We start from the raw sequence: 21,168 nt of genomic DNA, 5'->3' as shown, positions 1-21,168 counted from the left end.
ACCCCCCCTTTCTTTTTTTTTTTTTTTTTTTTTTTTTTTTTTGAGACAGGGTCTCACTCTGTCACCCAGGCTGGAGTGCAGTGACACAAACACGGCTCACTGCAGCCTCTACTTCCCAGGCTTAGGTTCAAGCAACTCTCCTGCCTTAGTCCCACCAAGGACCTGGGACTACAGGTGCACACCACTACACCCAGTTAATTTTATTTTATTTTTAAGAGACAGGATTTTTGTCATGTTGCCCAGGCTAGTCTTAAAACTCCTGAGCTCAAGTTATCTGCTCACCTTGTCCTCCCAAAGTGCTAGGATTACAGATGTGAGCCACCAAGTGGTCTCAACCAGACTTTTATAAAATTAAAATTCTAGGCTGGGCACGGTGGCTCACACCTGTAATACCAGCACTTTGGGAGGCTGAGGTGGGCGGATCACCTGAGGTCGGGAGTTCGCAACCAGCCTGACCAACATGGAGAAACCCTGTCTGCACTAAAAATACAAAATTAGCTGGGCGTGGTGGCACATGCCTGTAATCCCAGCTACTCAGGAGGCTGAGGCAAGAGAATCACTTGAACCTGGGAGGCGGAGGTTATGGTGAGCCAAGATCACACCGTTGCACTCCAGGCTGGGCAACAAGAGCAAAACTCTGTCTCAAAAAAAAAATTAACATTCTATAATGTAAGTCTGCTAGGAGCCCCCCAACCCCTGGAATTCAGGTAGTTCCTACCCCCAAAAGAAGGAGGGCTTTCACCTAAAGTCTTGCTACTCAAATCATAGTCTGGAGATCAGAAGCAACATGAGCACAACCCTGGGAGGTCTTAGAAAAAGGCAAAGACCCTCAACCTAGACCCACAGAATCCAAATTTGCATATTATCATGACTCCCAGGTGATTCCTATGCATACTAAGTACATGCTCATCTCTACTGCTGCAATACGTCAGGAAAAAAAAAAATCAGCCAAGAACTCACCTGTCCATATAAATAATCTGAGGAAATTCCAGCTTATTGTGAATTTTCTCTGGCTGCCCAAGGGACTGATTAAACTCAAATCTTGAGAGTTCAAAGGTCAACACTGGAGGTAGCTTTGTAAACCAACGCTAGTGTCAAGAGTAGAAATGTGAGAGAAAGAAAAATTAATTTTAGTAAATAACAATAGCCAGATTTAAAATATCCCTAATCAAACTTTCTTCCTTTGGTATAGAACTTATACTCAAGGCAAACTCATACTAGAACTTTTTTTTTTATCCCAAACACTAAAGGGAATGAACACTTAGAATCTCATTCTCTTACAGAATATGGCTCAACATTCCTCAAGACTCCAAATTTACTAGCCAGTCAACAGAATTTTACTCAACCATCATCCTCATAATAAACCACCCTTGGATATGTGAACTGCACTAAGCATCTACACAACTCATTCATTACATCATCAGTTTCAAAAGAAATTTAAAAACTTAAGAAAACAGTTAGCCTAACTAAAGAATATGAAATTATGATCGAAGCAGCATGTAGCTAAAGAGACAACTCCATGGGCCAGCTAAAAAGACTCATATGTGTACATGTATTACATGCTGTTTTAGTCTATTAACCATAATTTGAATCTCCTTTATGTGTACAAAGGAAATTTGAAATAGCCTCATGGTTTTACAATTTCTCAATTTCTAAGAAAATCTCTGAATTTCAAAATTTACAGAGGTCTCATAAAGAAGTCAGTCAAATCAACCTACGATGTTACTTGAGTTTCAAGGAAGGAAGGCACTGACATAAAAAAAGACAACAGTCAGGGATCACAGGTGAGAAAACGCTAAATCAGATTTGGCTTTTCTATTCAATTCACCTGTATGTCTGAGGTTCCTGTCAACAGCTTTAAAATGTTTCCTTTACCACAAGTGCAAGCAGCATTCCCTTCAGAGACCCTGTCAGCATAATCAGGTAAATTCAGACAGCCTGTGAGACCACCTCAGGGTGAAATCTAAATGAGCATGATGATTTTGTTGTTTTTGTTTAATTTTTATAGAATTCCCATCCTGGAATACAGGTCTTCACAGGCCTAAGTATAGCTGGTGAACATTCCCTCTTTTGTAAGAGGATGCACCAGGTTTGCACAGATGGTACAGATGACATAATTCCTCCATTAGGAATCAGTTATTTCCTTGAAAAGCCAGGGAGGCAGTAGCTCTCTGAGTTCCAACACTGCTCTACAGTGAATGTATTTTCATATGGCTCATGTTAGGCTCCCTATTTTAATTCAGGAAAGCTCCGCTTTCTCCTATAGTAATTACTGAGTTGGACTCATATAAGCCACAGTTTTGTCTCAAAACGTATGCTCAATGGAGAACAATCCCAACTGTATAGTGTTAAGAATTATGTTACAAATGCTATTCACTAATTCTTAACCCAACTGGAATACTGAGATGTTAACTACCCATGCTCTCCCTTTAACTTCCCCCCTTTCTTTCCAACCCAGAAAAAATATATATATATATAAATAAATAAACAAATGAAAATTAAATTTTAAAAATGTTAAAAGCAAAGGCAGAATTTACAATTGAGCACAGTAAATACTATAACAGGGAAAATATTCTAAATGGCATACCATAGGAGTTAATCACTGTACTTTTACCCTCCGAAAATATGGAGGCAGTGGGTTCTCCCTACTCAGGTACAGGTAGGCTTCAACAGAAAGAGAGAAACTTGATCATACTTAAAACATCAGAAGCAGCATACAACCTTTACACGAGTAACTCAAATTCATAGTTTTAGTAAAAATTTCATTTATCAAAGTACTGATACTCACTGACTCACATCAACTGATGAGAGACTTATGACAAATTCAAGTTCTGCTAAGTGTAAAGTTACTTAATATGTGATGGGAAACTAGTCTGCCCAAAAGCTCACTCCTACTTAACTGGCTTTGTCACTGGCATAGCAAATAAAGATCTCCAACGTACCTCTTGTCCATACTTCACCGAGTGATCAGAGGGAAGAAGCTCAACATCACCCTCCACCATGGCCCCTTCCAAACACTCGTCTAAGTTGCGATAACCGTTTACCTGAAGAGGATACTGGCCAAAGGTCTCATTGTTACAAAAGGGTTTTCCTAGGCAAAGAGAGAGACTTTTTTAAAAAGACATCATTATGACTATCTAAAGCCTATCTTCTGGCTCCACAGAGACAACATTTTAAATTCAGCAACTTCCTGACAGCTTGTTAGAAATGCACTTAAGCCTTTATAGCAACCTCTAACGAGCCAGTCAGTCCAGACACTGAACACTGACAACCAGTAACATTGGAAAAAGGCCAGGGGCGTGGTGGCTTATGCCTGTAATCCCACCGCTTTGGGAGGCCAAGGTGGGAGGATCACTTGAGGCCAGGAGTTTAAGACCAGCCTGGAAAACACAGTGGCACCCCTGTCTCTACAAAAAATAAAAATTATCCAGGTGCAGTAGCACATGCCTGAAGTCCTGGCTACTCAGGAGGATAAGGTAGGAGGATTTCTTGAGCCCAGAAGTCTAAGGTTACAGTAAGCTATGATGATGCCACTGTGCTACAACCTGGGCAACAGAGCAAGAACTTATCTTTAAAAAAAAAAAAAAAAAAAAAGCTGCAAAAGAAAGACAACCAGACATTATGTGCTTCCTCATCAAGGGTTTTCTCACCACCTGTGAATAGTCTTGCCAAAAAAAGCCTTATCTAATTCCAGTCAAATCTCTAGATCCAACTACCAATTTATAAGAGGAGGAGTAGAGAGGAACATGGGGATATGTTAAAATATGTTAAATATGTATCAGAGGACATGCAAACAGCAAAATTTCCGATTGTGGAAATGCTGCAGAACAAACAACCCAGTCTCTCCAGAAAATACATTTCAAGGAAAAAACGATGGAGGGGCGCCTACAAATATTCAGTCATAAATGAATCACACACTGGGGTCCTGATTAAAACAAACTCTAAAATAAATTTTCTATTTTTTTAAAATTATGAAAACAAATTGGAAATCTGAACACTGACTAAATATTTGATAGTTTAAAATGCTATTTTCAGAGTCATATTGGTACTGGGTTGTTTTAAAAGAGTACCAGATTGGTAAGAGTGGGGTGGGATGGGGAATGACTGGCTGTGGGCTAAGGCTGTATTCACGGAGGTTTTAAAATTGCTCTATTTGAATGTATTCTAAATTCTCCATAATTAAAATAAATTATGTGTCTAGCATGCAGCTTAGATAGATAAGCCTCCAGAGTGAAAAGCCTCTAGTCTAGAAAACATTTTGGGCAGTCTCACTCAATAAAACCTTTTGAGATTCGGTATTATATTAGAATAAGCAACACAGAGAAAACTGAGTGAAATCACTACCTAACATTCATGTCAGATTTGGGCTGTGCAAGTATTAATATGATAAATCTGAGATAAAGATTGTGCACATTTTACAGATGAAGAGACTGAAGATCCAGAAGCTTCCACAGATTATCCAGTTAAACAGAGGCAGAAACAATATTCAGACCTGGGTACTGCTGACTCTCAAGCCTTTTCACTGTACTGCCTCCTCAAAGGGACACAGTAATAAAGATATGATCACAGGTCTAGAATTAAAATTCAGAGCAGAGAATTTACCTTCACGAACCCCTTCAGTCAGGAAAGTACCATAGAACAGCTGCACCATTGGATTTTCAGATTTGTTCCTGGGACTGCTGCTTTTAGGAAAAGGAGACAATTCTGGATTGTTTGGATTAAGATATGTGCTACATAAAATCCAAGCATCATTCAAAAGCAAAATAGTACATTTTCATCAACCCCAGAGAGCCAGGTATGATCTAAATAAGTAACAATTAGTTCAGTTCAAACACTTCTTGAACACCTTCTTTCAAGCATTGTGCTAAACTCTGAAGACACAAAGACAAGAAGGGCCAATCCCTGGACTTAAGGAGCTTAAAGCCTAATAGCGGAGTCACAAATGCAGACAAATACAGGTATCTGTATGCTTTCAGTATATACATCTATATCCAATGATAGAGGTATGCAAGGTGTAGAAGTAGCATAAACGTAAGAATGAACTCTGTTGCACAGATTTACAAATACAAAACATTTTTTCTCTCTGATACAATAGAAATAAAAGTTTCTTCTTACAAGTCCATCTCAAATTGCTAACTATGTTAAGTTGCTGTTTCCAAAACCATTTTATAGTTACAATTCTTCTACCTAGAATTGAAACCATTTAAAACACAGATTTCTCAGAGGGATATCTATATTGTGCCCTAAATTTCACTTCTCTGAGTGACTGAAATGACTATAGCCTATACTCTACACATTCTAAGTAGACCTCAAAAGGGATCTTAAATTTAAGTATCCATATTATACCATCATGTTCGCAACAGAGGTTGATTTGACCTTTTACAAATACATTTTATAGTACATGCTGAGTTTAATAAAGTTAACACTTATAGTCCTTTAGTTAGGGGGGGAAAAAAAACTGCAGGATTAGATGACTGCTATATCCTCAGAGGGGAAAGCTGAAGGTGACAGGGATACACGATGAGGACTACCTCAGTGGTTATCCCAGGAGGTGTGGTTAAAACCAGCAATTTCTACTTAAGGAGAGTAACTTTCCAGCATATAATTCTCACTGCCCCACTGTGAGTTGGAAGGATGTACAAACAAACCCTCAACACTCACTTAACATTAACAGCTAGCTGGAATGCGTCCTCTAGCCAATCCAGGAGCTTGTGTGTGAATTCACTCACATCTTGCTATAAGAGAGGCACAAATTGCATAAAAGTTAGATGCAATACCAAGAGAAATTAAAATTTATCCTTATCCCACCAATGAATTAAGATTATACTACCATAAAAGCATTTCTTTTTTTCTTTTTGTTTTTTGTTTTGAGACAGGGTCCCTCTCTGTCACCCAGACTGGAGTGCAGTGGCACAATCTCAGCTCACTGCAGCCTCTGCCTCCCAGGTTCAAGCAATTCTCCTGCCTCAGCCTCCCAAGGAGCTGGGATTACCGGCACACACCACCACGGCCGGCTAATTTTTGTATTTTTAGTAGAGATAGGGTTTCACCATGTTGGCCAAGTTGGTCTTGAACTCCTGACCTCAAATGATCCACCTGCCTCGGCGTCACAAGTGCTGGGATTACAGGCTTCAGCTATTGCGCCCAGCCTGAAAGCATTTCTTTTTGGGGGCTGAATATCACGAAAACATAGGAACACTGAAACCCAGCTACTGTACATAAAAAAGAAGGTGCATTAAGCAACCTGTAAGTTGTAGCTAGAAGGAAGCTGGAACTCTACTACTTCCAGCCACATCTATTTATGACAAAGAAAGAAAAATAAACAAAATCTTCCAAGTAGGACTTTTTAAGAAAAAGGCCCAAGGAACTTTAGAACAATATAGAGATCTGAATAAAGAAAGAAAACTTTAACGTTTTGAGAATTTTGTAGAACTGTAGGACCTTCAAATAGAGAATGAAAAAAAAATCGTATGAGGAAGAAGCTGATCTAATTAGTGACAGCTTTGTTTTCGTTTTTTAATTATTTTTTCAGAGACGGGGTCTCACTCTGCCACCCAGGCTGGAGTACAGTAGCACAATCACAGCTTATTGCAGCCTCAAACTCCTGGGTTTCAGGGATCTTCCTGCCTCAGCCTCCCGAGTAGCTGGGACTACAGGCGCATACCACCACGCCCAGCTATTTTTTAATAGGAGGTAGGGAAAGGAAAGTCTAGAACAGAGAAGTTGCTGAGAAAAGCTCCTTCCTGAACTCAGATTTAGATAGTTTTAAAGCTACAATTTCCATCTGGACCATTCCAAGACAAAGGTGCAGACAAAGGACTACTTTTCTTGGTATCCCTTTTGTTACAGTTCATTGAGGTATTTTCCAATCTCCTCCTTTGCACGTCAATAGCCCCTGCATAATTCTACATTCTTTCTAATACTATTTCTTCTTCTCTTTAGAACTGCCAGACCCCATGCAACACACGCACACTCTCACGTGCTTTCTCTCTCACCACCTGTTCTGTAGGCAAAATAAAAGTCAGAAACGAGTGCCCACAGTCCTGCTTAGTCATGTTCACAGCTTGTTACGCAGCTGAAATAAAGCAGTACCACATTAATATTGACAAGGCGTGACTTCAAACTCTAGAATAAGGTTTCTTTTGTACCTGCTGTTCCTCAGATGATCGGAATGCTCCCTTTAATAGATCCAGGGCTGCAGATGGGTCTACAAATTTTCTATTTGATCCCATCATCAGAGCAAACAAATACTGAAGCTCTTGCATAAACATGATATTTCTCTTTTCCTGTAGAAAACAAAGCACATGTACTCTTACAACATCTCATTTAGAAAATCAGAATGTGTAAAGAAAAAAAAAGTTTTCGTGAGCCAGGCGCAGTGGCTCACACCTGTAATCCCAGCACTTTGGGAGGCCGAGGCAGGTGGATCATGAGGTCAGGAGATCGAGACCATCCTGGCTAACACAGTGAAACCCCGTCTCTACTAAAAATACAAAAAAAAAATTAGCCGGGCATGGTGGCAGACGCCTGTAGTCCCAGCTACTCGGGAGGCTAAGGCAGGAGAACTGCGTGAACCCAGGAGGCGGAGCTTGCAGTGAACCGGATTGGGCCACGGTACTCCAGCCTGGGCAACAGAGTGAGACTCCGTTTCAAAAAGAAAAAAAGAAAAAAAAGAAAGGGGAAAAGTGGTCATTTAAGAAAAAAAAGTTTTCAATAATCATGCCCTCATTTATATTTACCTAGATCTAGGTCAAAGTCACAGGGCTATATAATGTTACAGGGACTCTGGTAAGGACTGTACTCTAAACTGAAGAGTAACTATGTAGAAGCCAGAGAGACAGCACTGTTGGAAAAACAGAAATGTCCACTTTCTGAAGCTGCTGCCCTTCCTCTCATGGAGAAAACGCATTACGCTAAGGTGAAATCCTGGGAAGGGTTAAAATGCCGGGAGGAGGCTACAACCTTTGGCAAAAACAGAATAAAATCGACAAAGAAGGCTCAGGTCTCCTGCATCAGAGCATCTCTCCAGCATTACATCACCTGAGCAGCTCAGGAAGAGAAAGGATACAAGAAGCACAACAGTATTTGGGGTCTCCCCACCCACATATTCTTGGAGCTGTTTTTCTCATTTTATTCCTACTTAATTTTACATTTTTGCATACCCTTATATGTTATCCCAAAAAAGGAAAACGAGCCATTTAGAAATGAAAACAAATATTAGCACAGGCCAAAGAATATGACGGGTATCAGCTTTAGGCAAAAATCTGGAAGCCTTAGGAATGAAAAGGACTAAATAACAGTGAAGAAATTCGTTGACACCAACTTACTGTGTGACTTCGACAATTTTCAAGTACATTTTGTGGCAGACTATAACTGAGAACGAGTCTTCGAAATTCAGGCAATTGAAAGAGAGACTGAAATAGAGAAAGAAAGGGATTCACAGCCTTTCCTGAAAATAACTGCAGCAACATATGTATTTTTCACTTTAAATATTTTATTTCATATTTAAAAGTATGTAAAACTATCAACCTGGCAATTCGACTTATGTTATTTCTAAAGAAATAATGGTTGTGCACAAAAAATTAGCTCAAAGAATATTAATATTTTAGGAAAAAATTGAAACAACCTAATGTCTAACAAAAGGAGCAGTTTTGTTTTTTGTTTTGTTTTGTAGAGACCAGGTCTCCCTCCCTATGTTGCCCAGGCTGGTCTCAACCTCCTGAGCTCAAGCGATCTGCTCCTTTGGCCTCCCAAAGTGTTGAGATTACAGGCACAAGCCACCAAGCCCAGCCAAAAGCAGCAGTTTAAATACACTATACTGTGTTTACACAATAGACTATTAAGCAGTCATTGAAATAATATTGTAAAAGGTGTTTATAAAATGACCAACTATATAAAGTGAAAATGAAAAAAACAAGAGCTATGTGTATCAACATGGGTAAACCTCAGAACTACATTTTGAGTGATAAAAACTTACAGAAAAACAGTATTATACTGCTTACATTAACAACATGTAAAACAATACTACATATTGTTCAGGGATACATCCAAGTGTGGTTATGTCTGTGGGAAAGGGAAGATGTCACAACAGGAACTCAATAGAACAGAAATTTGTAACATTAACTTTTTAAGCCAGGTGGTTAGTATAGCAGTGTTTACTATCATCCACTCCTTGTCATCATATTGCATTTTTTTAAAGTTTAACAGCAGATGGTAGAACTGGAGAGAGGGATTCTTTTTATTATTTGCAAATCACATTTTTCTACTAGGAATACCTTTCATAAGTTAATTTTCTTTAAAAATATCTCCTGTATGAATATATAACTCCTCATCCCAACACGCTCCTCAAATGAAAACCCTCTCAGGCCTGCACGGTGGAACTCTTGAAGAAGCATCCTAGGTAAATAATAAGCAAAACTTTGGAATTAGAACTAAATAAAACACCTTCTTGGTATTCCAAAAGCCCCAGGTATATTTCCTAATGTCATCCAAAGAATCCAAGTGTCGGTACCTGACTAGAGCCCATGTGCACCTCTCTGGCTTCCCTCACTCTAACACAAGCTGCGGTGGGATTCAGCCAACAGGGTGAGTGTTCACCTGGACTGGAGTGTAAACCCGGGTCATGTTGCACCAAAGTTCTCTCCGGAACCAGGACTTGGCTGGTGAGCTCTATCCTCAGTCACTCTCTTCTCTTCCACCTCACCTGTCTACCTAACACACTTGCATTCCTACTCTGCTGGCTACCCTGTGATATTCTTGAGTTTCTATTCTGCTGAGAGAAAAATGGCTTTACATTCTCAGCCACTTAACTCCACCTCTTCACCATCACGAAAATCAGGCTTTGCCATTACTCTTAAAAACCACATTAGGCTGGAAGTGGTGGCTTATGCCTGTAATTCCAACACTTTGGAAGGCTGAGGCTGGCGGATCACCTGAGGTCAGGTTCGAGACCAGCCTGACCAACATGGAGAAACCCCATCTCTACTAAAAACACAAAATTAGCCGGGTGTGGTGGCATGCCTGTAGTCCCAGCTACTAGGGAGGCTGAGGCAGGAGAATCGCTTGAACCCGGGAGGCAGAGGTTGCGGTGAGCTGAGATTGTGCCATTGCACTCCAGCCTGGGCAACAGGAGTGAAACTCTGTCTCAAAAACACACACACACACACAAAAAAACAAAAAAGATTAAAAAAAAAAATCACATTAAGTGTGCGCTAATACTATGCACATCTCCCAATTTATTCCCTATCCAACCGCTGCTGCTTCTGTGTTTTCTGCATCACTTCATTACATCCTCCTCCCCTAGTCACCAAAGTTTAGAACTGTAGAAAAATCCTTGAATCTTTCTCCTAGCCATTCACATCTAATAAGTAACAAGTCCTTTGGCTTCTGCCTCTGGGTGCTCTTTATAACCTAACTGCTTTCTCCCTATCGGCGCCCCATCAACTGCTCTAATCCAACTCCCATCACCGCTCACTTGCACCACAGCACATGGTCTCTCTGCTTCCAGAACTTCCCTTCACCAACTCACACTTGCTCACAACTGCCACGCAGTTCCTTGTAATTACCTCGCTAATATGGCAAAAATAAAGCTCCCGATTCACTCAACACTGTCATCTAGGAACAGCTTTCCTCACTCTCCCAAGTCCTGACATCCTCCTAGGTGACTTCAGTCAATCCCTGAGGACATCCTGTCAGTGCTGCCTTGAAAATATATCAAGAACTCCAACTCTTTTCTATTTCCAGGGCTACCAGTCCAGTCCGAGTCACCATGACTCTCCATGGATGACAGCCATGGGTCTCTCCCCGTGCATCCTTGCCCCTCCATCCTTATCTCACCATAGGAGCCAGAGGGAGCCTCTTAATACTTGAGCCAGAGTTGATCAGTCTGCCACTGGGGACCTTCAGTGACTCCCTGTCCACTCAGAACCTCCTCTCCAGTGACCTTCCCTTTGCTCTTAGCATCCAGCTACTTGGACTCCAGCATGTTCCCTGAACACATCAAGCCCATTCCCACCATGAAGCCATTGGTCTATGTGTTCCTCTACCTGGAATGTTTTTTTATCCCAATAGATGCCTGGTTCACTCCCTTGCTAGTCTCACCCCCTTCCCCACCTCAGTGAGGCTCATCCAACACCACAGTTAATACTGCAACCTGTTCCCACCTCTCCTACAGTTCCAATCTCTGTAACCTTGCTCTTTTTTCCACTGGACCAATCACAGTCTAATGTATTATTATACACATTTTATTTAGCTAGTTCATCATTCTGTTAGTTTTTAGTTTACTGTTCATTTTCTATCTCACCTCATGAGAATTTACATTCCATGTGGGCACAGCTGTCTTTGTTTTGTTCACTCCTATATCAAGGGCCTAGAACACTGCTAGACGTAGAACAGGTGTTCAATCGTTTGCTGAGGGAGCTCGCATGCATCCAGCCTGGAGATCTCTCGGCTTCTTGGGCATCCCATCTCTAGTGACATATTCCTCCACTCCATCTCTATCTACACCCACATCCCAGTCTGCACCCAAAATACGCCAAACACATGAAAGGTGTCAGTTCGCAGATTACACATTCAGAAAAGCTCACTCTGCAACCATTACATGTCTTCTTTGTGTCCGATTACCTGCAGGATAGATACCTGTTCTTTGACTTCAGCAGGAGCCCAAGCAAATTGATCTCTTTCCTGGCTCCCTAACAATCAGTTCCTTCCTATCGTCATTTCTTTCTCCATCTAGCATTGATGCTGTGGCCTTAACTGCCCTTCATTAAATTCACAGAGTGTCCTTTTGTCCTTTGATCACATATCTGGCAAATGCTCCAACTTAAATGAGTTGATTTTTCCATGTAAGAGGTTCAGAGTGCTGCCAAGAGAAGTCCTGATAGACACCGAGCATTCTGGTATCACAATACATTTAAAGTAAACAATTTCAAGCAGATCTTCAAATTTTTGGAAATCCTACTACTGTACTCTGGTGCCAATCGGTTCTCCCACCATCTCCAACAACTATTTCAAACTTTTACTCCCTTTAAAATCTGAAAAAAATAGCTGCTTATTTCACAAAGGAAAAAAAAAAGACTAGACACTACACTTCAGCTCTAATTTGCAGTTATCATTTCTTCCTCCTCCCTTCCCATTACTCTCCTGCCCTTTTCCTTGTTAAGGCCAACCCCTCAGATATACTTTCTACGCTGTCTGCTCACGCTGTCCCAGGAGCCTTACTCAGGTATCCTCTGCATCTGCTGGCTCTTGTCCACCCTCCACAGGAGTGAAGGCTGAGGAAGGGGGTGAATCCAGGGAGTGTTCTCTTTCTCTCTCTCTCTCTCTTTTCAGACAGGAAAGAACTGACATGTTCCACATTATCTTCCTACATTCTATTCTCAACACAGATGCCAGTGATCCTTTTAAACTGGAAGTATGATCATATCACTTCTCTGCTCCAAACCTTCCAATACATTCCTATTTCATCTAGAATTCCCAGATCCTCATCGTGACCACAAGCTCTCCCACTCCAACTCCACCATCTTTCCTATCCCACTGCTATCAGTTTTGGATCACTCCATCTTGGCTATTTGTTATTTCTCAGACACATTAAGCAAGCTCCTGAACCTCAGTCTGCTTATTTGCTGTTCATTGTCTGAAATGTTCCCTATGTAATTATATAGCTCATTCCCTGGCCACCTTCGGACCTCAGCTCAAATGCCTAACTCATCAGAAAAGCCATCCCTGACCCTCTGCCCTCTCCAGCTGAACCCTGTCCAGTCCCCCAGACTCACTCATTCATCTCTACACTTGTCACCTCCTGATGTTTTGTTTACTGTCTGTGCCACTCTTTCCAAAGTAAACCATGAGAGTACCGGCTTTGTTTTAGTCCCTGCTGTTTCCCCAGAGCCTAAGACAGTACATAGAAGCTGGATGTAGTGGATGTGAAGGAAGGGAGAATTCCATTTTTTAGCTTGAGCAGCTAGGTAGTACCATATGGAGAAGACTGCAGGGGTGAGCGCCAAGGGTTGCCTTGGGGCTATGTAAGTTTAAGATGCCTGATCGATACTTCTAAAGCGCCACTACCCTCTAGTGAATTCACTCACTCTCTTGGTTTTATTTATTCACTCCCTTGGTTTTATTGCTATCTATAAGGTGCTGATTTCCAAAACTATATCTGGAGCCCACTACTTTTTCTGAAGTACAAATTCATATAATTGTATGCCTACATGGTATCTCCTTAAACTCAACTCATTTAAGTTGAGGATTTGCTGGGTATGTGACCAAAGGACAAAAGGGTACTCTGTGAATTTAATGGAGGGTAGTTAAGACCACAGCACACACAGGCACAGGCACCTCAGACTAGGCATATCTGAAACTGAGCTGATCGCAGGGCGCGGTGACTCACGCCTCTAATCCCAGCACTTTGGGAGGCCAAGGCAGGCAGATCACGGGGTCAGGAGTTGGAAATCAGCCTGACCAACATGGCGAAACCCCGTCTCTACTAAAAGTACAAAAATTAGCCAGGTCTGGTGGTGCATGCCTGTAGTCCCAGCTACTCGGAAGGTTGAGGCAAGAGGATCCCTTGAACCTGGGAGACAGAAATTGCAGTGAGCTGAGATTGCGCCGTCTTGTCTTAGATGAATAACTAATAAATATTAAAAATAAGTTTAAAAAATGAAGACATTGGGCCAGGCACGGTGGCTCATGCCTGAAATCCCAGCACTTTGGGAGGCCGAGGCAGGCGGATCACCTGAGGTCAGGAGTTGGAGAGCAGCCTGACCACCATGGTGAAACCCTGTCTCTACTAAAAATACAAAAATTAGCCAGGCCTGGTGGTGCGTGCCTGTAGTTCCAGCTACTCGGGAGGCTGAGGCAGGAGAATTGCTTAAACCTGGGAGGCAGAGGTTGCAGTGAGCTGAGATCACACCACTGCACTCCAGCCTGGGCAACAGAACAAGACGCCGTGTCAGAGAAAAACAAAACAAACAAACAAAAAAACCTGAACTGAAATCCACTTTTAACACACACCCAAATTATTCCTCTTCCAGGGTCAAATGGTACTATAATCCACCTGGCCACTAGAACTAGAAACCTCATAGTCTTACTCAACTACTGCAGGCATATCCTGTATCCAACTGCCCACCAATCCTGTAGATTTGATCTCCTCGGCGCCTCAAGAATGCATTCACTTCTCTCCTTCCATGATTTCTGCCACTTCTCTACTCCAGGCCACCACTGTGGCCTACCTGGATAGCTATGATAGCCTTCAACAACTGATTCCTCCTTATTCACTCTCACTGCTATAATATAGTATTCACTAAATGCTTATCCAAAACACCTATTCAATATATTTACAACCACAGCAGATTTCTTTTTAGTACTGCTCAACTTAGACATCAAAGCATCTAAATCCAAACACAACAATGCCAGAAAAACTCCCCAGTTTTAAATATCTGTTTTAATTTTTTGAAAGCTATGTTTCTACATTTCAGTTTAATAAATTACAAAGTTATTTCCAAAAGACACAGCTATCTCTTAAAAATATCATACCTGAATAACAGCACTAAACCAACATGTATTGCCAACATTTTTCAGCCCAACTGGCCAACCATCAACTCTCCTCCAGTCATTGGGATTGGGGTTTTCTCCCCAGACTTCACAGCGTTTTCTCTTTGAGCGTTTAGTTTCTGCAGAGGTTGCTTCATGCATCCTATATTGTGCAGCATGCCACACATCAAAAAAGAAAATAGTTAAAGAATAATATAGCATATGCAGGATGCTGTAACCTTTTGTGGATAATTCAAAATGCCAGAAAAAGTATTTACTGGATAATCCCTAGCTATATAAGGAACTGTAAGATTGCAACGCAACTGAAAAGCAAGATTTAAACATAGAAATGTTAATCCTTCCATAACAGACATTATTACTAATAAGGTCCATGATAGAACTGAGTTGAAATTCAAGACTATTTAAGGCTACCATATTAGAAATTTTAGATTTCAACACAGTCAATCTATCTAAGACCTCACCATTGAAAAGGGCAGGAGAGACACTGTGCTAAAGATAAAAGCCTCCAAATTGCCCAGGACACAAAACACAGCGCTATGTTCCCTGAAATAAACATCTCAGCAGTGTGTGGGAATAAACATGTCCAGAAATGGAGAGGCCACCACTGGAACTGGATGTTGGTGAACAGTACCAAACAATCATCCAATTAGTACCAGTTCAAAAAAATAGATTCCTTGATCACTTATGAGACAGGGTAGCTGAATAACGCATTTAAAAATGTGCAACAGCATAACCCTCAAAGTTTATAAAAGAGAATATACATTTATCAGATACCTGGACTAGGTTGTTTTTAATTCACCCTAGCAACTGTGAACTGAAATACCTTGCACGCTTCTACTCAAAGACACAGGTTGCAATAAGACCCCTTTCAGTCTGGCTTTTTCAAAAGTGAACCAAAGAGTAAGCTAACACGAATTCAAAATTTCTCCTAAAAGAAATTTCATTCAGGCGCTTAGCAGAATTATTCCTGAGTGGCATTCACAGAGCTATTGCCTTTGACATACACACAAATGTGGGGGCAAGGATTATAAGTTAAATCAATAACCTGTTAAGATCTCTTCCATCAGCTTGAATTTTGGGAGACTCCAATAGACTCAAAGCAATGGCAGCCTGAAGATCATCTTTGTTATCATGAGTAAGGTCTATCACTTCTGTAAGATAAACAGAAATTTAATTAGTCTATATATAGGAAACATTGCCCTTCTGTGATACAAGAAAAAGGTAAAGACATACTCCCTAGCTTTCATTACAATTGCTCAACGTGTAACAATTTTATTACCCTACTGCATAGTCAAATGAGTAACTTCAGCTACACTGTAACCTTAGACTAGCCCACAGTACAGAAAAAGCAAGCTGCAATAATCAAATGAATCAAATACCCTCTTCTGTATTCTCACTCCACAAAGTCAAAAGTAGATCCCATACATGTGGGTTAAATAGTCTCTATTATCACAAAACATCAGTCAAATATCAAACATCCAGGGAACAGATATTTTCAATTTCATACAAAATATTTCACAAACAAGGGACATACTCAACTAGTTAAGAACAGTAAGAGAAAGAAAAAGTGAAACTCACACATGATACAAAATACTCACAGATACAAAATACCTAAACAAAACATTAGCAAATAGAACCCAATAATATATAAAAAAAAGTTACCCATTAAGATCAAGTTGAGTTTACTGCAGGAAAAAAAACTGAGTTAATACAAGATGGAGCAGTAAAATTCACTATCTTAACAATTAAAAGAAAAAAAGATCATCTTAATAGATACAGAAAATGTATTTGATAACATTCAACTTTCTTTCAGGATAAAAACTGAAAGCCAACTAGGAAAAGAAAATATCCTTAGGCTGAGAAAAAGTATCCCTGAGAAGCCCACAGAAAACTGTTATACTTAATGGAAAAACGTTAAGTACATTTGCTTTAAAATCAAGACTAAGACAAACACATCTGCTTTTATTCACCATGGTTCTGGAAGTTCTAGGCAGGCATAAGAAATTTTGGGCATGGTGGCTCACGCTTGTAATCCCAGCACTTTGGGAGGCCAAGATGGGAGGATCAACTGAGGTCAGGAGTTTGAGACCAACCTGGCCAACATGGTGGAACCTCATCTCTACTAAAAATACAAAAAATTAGCTGGGTGTAGTTGCACGTGCCTCTAATTCCAGCCACTTGGGAGGCTGAGGCAGGACAATCGCTTGAAACCAGGAGGCGGAGGTTGCAGTGAGTTGAGATTGTGTCACTGCACTCTAGCCTGGACAACAGAGTGAGACTCCATCTCTAAGAATACAAAGGCTGGAAAATAAGAAGCAAAACTGTCATAATTCACGGATAATAATCACCTAAAAGGGAAACCCAAAATAATCCACAGCTACTCTGGGCACACTGCCTATGCGGTAGCCCTGTTCCACAGGAGGAGTTTAAAAAAACAAAAGAGGCTGGAAGCGGTGGCTCACGCCTATAATCCCGGCACTTTGGGAGGCCAAGGTGGGTGGATCACCTGAGGTCGGGGGTTCAAGACCAGCCTGACCAACAAGGAGAGACTCCCTCTCTACTTAAAATACAAAATTAGCCAGGTGCCGTGGTGCATGCCTGTAATCCCAGCTACTTGGGAGGCTGAGGAAGGAGGACCGCTTGAACCTGGGAGGCGGAGGCCACAGTGACCCAGGGTCATGCCATTGCACTCTCCCCTGGGCAACAAGAGCAAAACCTCCATCTCAAAACAAAAACTTTTTAAATTAAAAAGCACACACAAATATTACAAAACTGCAGTAATCAAGACTGTGTGCTGCTGGCATAAGGAGACATATACATCAATGGAACAGAATTTATAGTCCAGAAATAAACTCTTACATCCCTGGTCAATTGATTTTCAACCTAAGTACTAAGACAACTCAAGAGGGAAAGAATATCTTTTCAACAAATGGTGCTGTGACAACTGAACACCACATGCAAACGAATAAAGCTGAACTCCTACCTGGCCCCATATACAAAAATTAAGTCAAAATGGATCAAGTCCTCAAAATGAGAGCTAAAATATAAAACTCCTAGAGGACGACACAGGTGTAAATCTTCATGACCTTAGATTAGGCAACAAAATCTAAGATGACACCCAGAGCATAAGAAACCAAAGAAAAAATAGAATAAAAAATCTTTGGGGCTTCAGAAGACACCACCAAGAAGTAAAGAGACTGCTAGGCACAGTGGCTCACATCTGTAATCCCAGGACTTTGGGAGGCCCAGGCAGGCGGATCACTAGGTCAGGAGTTCGAGATCAGCCTGACAAAAACAGTGAAACCCCATCTCTACTAAAAATACAAAAAAATTAGCTAGGCATGGTGGTAGGTGCCTGTAATCTCAGTCACTCTGGAGGCTGAGGCAGGAGAATTGCTTGAACATGGGAGCCAGGAGGCAGAGGTTGCAGTGAGCCGAGATCGCACCACTGCACTCCCGCCTGGGCGACAGTGCGAGACTTGGTCTCAAAAAAAAGAAAAAAAAAAGAAGTAAAGAGACAATTCACAGAAAGGGAGAAAATATTTGCAAAACATGCATCTGATAAGAGATCTATACACAGAACATACAAAAAGAACTCCTGTAACCGAATAAGACACACAAAGAATGATTTCAAAAATGGGCAGAAAATCTGAATTGACATTTCTCCAAAGAATATACTAGATAAATGACCAATAAGCATAAGATGCTCAACATCACTAATCATCAGAAAAATGCAAATCAAAACTACAATGAGATATCCTTTCACACCCATAGCGACAGAAGACTGGCAAGGATATGGAGAAACTGGAACCTTTGTGCACTGTTGGTGGGATTTCAAAATGGTGCAACTGGCCAGGGCAGTGGCTCACGCCTGTAATCCCAGCACTTTGAGAGGCCAAGGTGGGCAGATGGCTTGCGCTAAGGAGTTCAAGGCTAGCCTGGGCAACGTGGCGAAACCTTGTCTCTAAAAAATTCAAAACACAAATAAAAAATAAAAAATGGCTGGGCATGGTGGTATGTGCCTACAGTCCCACTTGCTTGGGAGGCTGGGGCAGGAGGATCACTTGAGCCTGGGATGTCTAGGCTGTAGTGAGCCCTGTTTGCACAACTGCACTCCAGCCTGGGTAACAGTGAGACTCTGTCTCAAAAAAAAATAACAAACAAAACAAATAAATAAAATACGGCCAGGCATGGTGGCTCATGCCAGTAATTCTACACTCAGGGAGGCCGAGGCAGGTGGATCACTTCAGGTCAGGAGTTCGAGACCAGCCCGGGCAACATGGTGAAACACCGTCTCTACTAAAAATACAAAACTTAGCTAGGCGTGGTGGGACACACCTGTAGTCCCAGCTACACAGGAGGCTGAGGCATGAGAATCACTTGTACCCGGGAGGTGGAGGCTGCATTGAGCCAAGATTGTGCCACTGCGCTCCAACCTGGGCGACAGAGCAAGACCCTGTCTCAAATAAATAAACAAACAAACAAACAAATAAATAAATAAAAATAAATGGTGCGACTACTGCAGAAAACAGTACGGAGGCTATTCAAAAAATTAAAAATAGAACAACCATATGACCCAGCAATCCCACTTCTGGGTATAGATCCAAAAGAATCTAAAGCAGGGTCTTTTTCTGAGACACAGTCTCACTCTGTCACCCGTGCTGGAGTGCAGTGGCACAATCTCAGCTCACTGCAGCCTCAACCTCCAGGGCTCAAGGGATCTACTTGCTTCAGCCTCCCAGGTGGCTGGGACTACAGGCACACACCATCACACCTGGCTAATTTTTCTATCTTTTGTAGAGACAGGGATTCACCATGTGGCCCTGGCTGGTCTTGAACTCCTGAGCTCAAACTATCCACCTGCCTCAGCCTCCCAAAGTGCCGGGATTACAGGTATAAGCTACGGTGCCCAGCCTAAAGCAGGGTCTTGTAGAGATATCTGTACATCCAAGTTCACAGCAACACTATTCACAAGAGCCAAGAGGTAGAAACAACCCAAATGTCCATTAATGAATGGATAAACAAAACATGGCATATACATACATACAAATGGAATATTACTCAGCCTTAAAAAGGAAAGAAATTTGAGGCATGCTGTAACATGAAGTCTGAAGACATTCTGTTAAGTGAAATAAGCCCACTGCAAAAGGACAGTGTATTTCTACTTATATGAGGTTCCTAGAAATTCAGAGAAAGAGTAGAATGGAGGAGAGAAAAAATGGGGGTTACTATTCAATGCATACTAAGTAAATGAAATGTTCTGGAATGGATGGTGGTGATAGCTGCACAACAATATGAATTTATTTAATACTTCTGAACTGTACATTTAAACAGTTAAGATGGTAAACTGTATGTTTTACCAAAAAAGACTGGAAAAAAGAAGAAATACTGTCACATGTTACAACATGGATGAAACTTATGACAGATATTATGCCAAATGAAATAAGCCAGTCACAAAAAGACAACCACTGTATGAGTCCACTTATATGAAGTATTTAAAGTAGTCAAACTCATAGAAACAGAAAGCAGAATGGTAGTTACCAGCGGCTGGGTATGGAGTTCAGATTTGCAATATGGTAACATTCTGGAAGTTGTTTCACAACAATTTGACTATTCTTAACACTACTGAACTCTACATTTAAAAATGGATCAAGTATTTAAAAATCGAATATTTGTGATATCCTTAGATTTTATGTAATGTGTTTTTTACTAAAATAATAATTTCAAGTAATAAATTATCCAATTATCAGGCTGGGTACGGTGGCTCATGCCTGTAATCCCAGCACTTTGGGAGGCCAAGGCAGGCAGATCACTTGAGGTCAGGAGTTTGAGACCAGCCTGGTCAACATGGTGAAACCCCATCTCTACTAAAAATACAAAAATTAGATGGGTGTGGTGGTGTGCGCCTGTAATCCCAGCTACTTGGGAGGCTGAGGCAGGAGAATAGTTTATACCTGGGAGGCAAAGGTTGCAGTGAGCTGAGATCATGCCACTGCATTCCAGCCTGGGCGACAGAGTGAGCCTCCTTCTCAAAAATAAATAAATAAATAATCCAATTATCACTACAACTATTCCAATTATCATAATTATGATAGAATATTACCATTCTATTTCCATTACCATCTAGGTTTATACCTAGATGGTAAATTATAGGTAATTTTACCTAGATGGTACCTAGATTGTTACCATTTAGGTAACAATCATTAATGGCTGCTGAAAATGCTAAGTGAGAAACTTCATAATAGATGAATTAAGCTGACAATACCTAAATACAGTTATGATTTTAACAACACAAAGAGGGCAACCAGAAATTATATGCTTCTCAATGTAACAAAATAGAAGATATATACACACCACCACCTATGACACAGTTGTGCCAGATAAGCATCTGCATTTATAGGAAAGACATGAGACAGAAAAATCCATTGAAAGATACCACAGTAGGTGCTGCTGGGAGTTGCTTGGAGGTTGGCAGCGCAGGGCTGAAGGCTAGCAAACCGAGCGATCATGTCGCACAAACAAATTTACTATTCGGACAAATACGACGACGAGGAGTTTGAGTATCGTCATGTCATGCTGCCCAAGGACATAGCCAAGCTGGTCCCCTAACCCCATTTG

The 21,168-nt window shown here is 41.1% G+C and overlaps 1 protein-coding gene across 1 annotated transcript in view; it reads right to left on the bottom strand.

Annotated features, from left to right (window-relative positions):
* USP28 (ubiquitin specific peptidase 28) overlaps window positions 1–21,168 on the bottom strand; it is an 84,891-nt gene that overhangs the window by 31,283 nt on the left and 32,440 nt on the right. The window contains exons 4-11 of the mRNA XM_017883150.1: window positions 15,596–15,701; window positions 14,533–14,692; window positions 8,328–8,414; window positions 7,149–7,286; window positions 5,662–5,735; window positions 4,603–4,679; window positions 2,943–3,091; window positions 961–1,088 (exon numbers count right to left, since the gene is read on the bottom strand). Coding sequence (XP_017738639.1) covers window positions 961–1,088; window positions 2,943–3,091; window positions 4,603–4,679; window positions 5,662–5,735; window positions 7,149–7,286; window positions 8,328–8,414; window positions 14,533–14,692; window positions 15,596–15,701 — 919 coding nt within the window. The remainder of the gene's footprint in view (window positions 1–960; window positions 1,089–2,942; window positions 3,092–4,602; window positions 4,680–5,661; window positions 5,736–7,148; window positions 7,287–8,327; window positions 8,415–14,532; window positions 14,693–15,595; window positions 15,702–21,168) is intronic.

Source organism: Rhinopithecus bieti, unplaced genomic scaffold (genome assembly GCF_001698545.2).
Source record: "Rhinopithecus bieti isolate Rb0 unplaced genomic scaffold, ASM169854v2 scaffold_11964, whole genome shotgun sequence".
Lineage (NCBI taxonomy): Eukaryota > Metazoa > Chordata > Mammalia > Primates > Cercopithecidae > Rhinopithecus > Rhinopithecus bieti.
The sequence above is the reverse complement of the archived record's forward strand: the minus strand, read 5'-3'. Positions and strand labels throughout refer to the sequence as shown.